Source organism: Nanorana parkeri, unplaced genomic scaffold (assembly GCF_000935625.1).
Source record: "Nanorana parkeri isolate BGI_ZX_2015 unplaced genomic scaffold, ASM93562v1 scaffold157, whole genome shotgun sequence".
NCBI classification, from domain to species: Eukaryota; Metazoa; Chordata; class Amphibia; order Anura; family Dicroglossidae; genus Nanorana; species Nanorana parkeri.
In genome coordinates, this window is record NW_017306425.1 from 1,742,107 (window position 1) to 1,744,406 (window position 2,300).

General features: G+C 51.3%; 1 protein-coding gene across 1 annotated transcript in view; it reads right to left on the minus strand.

Moving 5' to 3' along the window:
- Window positions 1–1,760, minus strand: part of CUNH3orf58 (chromosome unknown C3orf58 homolog) — a 34,365-nt gene extending 32,605 nt beyond the window's left edge. The window contains exon 1 of the mRNA XM_018554407.1: window positions 960–1,760. Coding sequence (XP_018409909.1) covers window positions 960–1,760 — 801 coding nt within the window. The remainder of the gene's footprint in view (window positions 1–959) is intronic.
- Window positions 1,761–2,300: the final 540 nt, after the last annotated feature.

Genomic DNA, 2,300 nt, shown 5'->3' on the forward strand with positions numbered 1-2,300 from the left:
TGTTTTAACCCCCCCCCCCCCCCCCCCTTTATCCAAAGGAAAATAAAAAAGTGGCTTTATATACACACACACATACTATAATCATGAGAACTACGAATGTCAACCTGACAGTGGCTGGGATCTGTAGTTCCACAAGAACAGTAACAGGAAATCTTTCAATTGGGACATTGCTCATGAAACTAAACTGGAAAAACATTCTGTAATTTCCTGTTGAGTCTACAAGACAGAAAGTGAAGGGAACCCTCCCTAATGAGGCAGCGATGACAAGAAGGTAACAGGGGGGCTTTAACTCTCCCCTACTAGAACCAATATGTGTATAAAAAAAAAAAAGCAGTGGCTTTAAATAGGCTTTATTTGTAACAGAACTACAGACGCCAACCTGACACTGAGCGGGCGTGCTGGGATCTGTAAGTCCACAGCTTCCTGTCAGTTCACAGATAAAGATGGAAGACATTATTCCTGGGACTCCTTCAAACCTGAAAAGATATCCTCTCACTTCCTGTTGGGTCTACAGGACAGGAAATGAAGGGAAATCTCCTTGAAACACAGATAGCAAAAACAAAAAACCTGACAGTGCTTTTAACCCTTCCGTACTTTATCCAAAACAGTTTTAACTTTAGATATACATGTGTAACAGAACTAAGACTGACAATGAGTGGCCATGCTGGGATCCGCAGTATCATGTCACTACCTTAGTTCCAGAACAAGGTTGAGCAACCTCGGCACTCCGGCTGTTGTGGAACTACAAGTCCCACGAGGCATTGCACGACTGACAGCCTCAACCGCCCCAGACACGATGGGATTTGTAGTTCCATCACAGCCGATAGGGGACCCCGGGTGACACCTGGTGAATCAGACCACCACCCAGTGCCACCACCCCAGGGGCAGGCCCTGATTGAACACATCGTCCTCCCTCCTCGGCAGCCACAGGTTGCAGTAAACTTTTCCGGGGGTCTCACCTGCAGCACCAAGGGCTCGGGGTTGAAGGAGAGGGTGAGCAGCAGCTGCATCCGCTCCGTGTCCTTGAGGTTCTTGAGCAGGAAGCTGCCCGAGTCCTTGGTCTCAGCGTAGCGCCTGACCACCCTGTCCAGCAGCCGCTGAGAAGGGCAGTGCACCAGGTCCGACCAGCCCTCCACCACGTCCGGGGTGAGCAGCCGCACGTCGCCGTTGAGCCGGGCGAAGTCTGTTTTGTACATGGCCTGGAGGAGGTCGCAGCGGGGCCGCCCGCTGGCTTTCTTGCAGATCTTCTGGTCGAGCTCGGCCAGCTCGTTGTTGGAGCCGAGCCTCTTGAGCACAACGCGGCGGCTGCCCTCCCGCGGCTCCCCGTACTGGGCGAAGTGCACGTTCTTCACGTTAAAGAAGTCCAGCAGGCGCACGCGGCTCCAGCCCTCGAAGCTCAGCTGGCCGTTCATGAACTTGCGGCACCAGCTGGTCCCGAAGCACGCCGGGCACTTATTGAGGCTGAGGAAGCGGCGCTCGGTCAGCTCGTTCCGCTGGAAGGAGGCGAGCAGCGAGTGCGTGTTCATCAGCATGACGACCAGCAGGCTGGCGGCGAATGGGGCGCTCAGGTAACGCTCCGTCCCCCTTTCTCGGTCCCCGCGCTCGAGCCGCTCCGAACTTACTGACACAGGCGGCTCGAAACATCCGGAGCCAACAATCGGGGACAGGAGGCGTGGCTGCGTGGAGGGAGGTGGGAAGGCTTGTTGTGTCACGTGATGTGGCGAAGGGCGGGGCGGTGACGTGTGGCTAACTGCCGCCATCTTGGGATGGTGAAAGTTCACTCCCAAATTCTCTCGTGTTTCTGTTCTCTTCCCCTGTTCATGCAAATAACGAACGCTATTCATTCATATCCTTACATTTCTCCTAGGGGAATGTAATATTTATGCGTTTCTTTAAAGCTGAGTTGTAAGGAGATATAAAAGACACACATTAAAGCAGCTCAATTATTATTATACAGGATTTATATTGTGCAAGCAGTTTGCACAGCACTTTACAATATAGGGAAGACATTACAGTTACAATACAAATCAAGAGGCTTTATCATAATACATCATTTGGGATTGAATAACAACAGTCCGCATGTTTTTGTGCGTTGTGTAGGGCGGCGCGTTGTTACGATGCCTTGCAATGTTAACTGTTCACTTTTTAAAAAACTTTATTGAAGTGTCACAAAATGACGCTTCATTCAGTTCTATGCACCACAGCGTGTAAGGGTCATTGAGTTGGGGAAGGGTCCTTCACACTAAACTGTGCTAAAACGCTCTGATTTAGCAGACGGGCTAGTGCATAGTGGCAGCTCG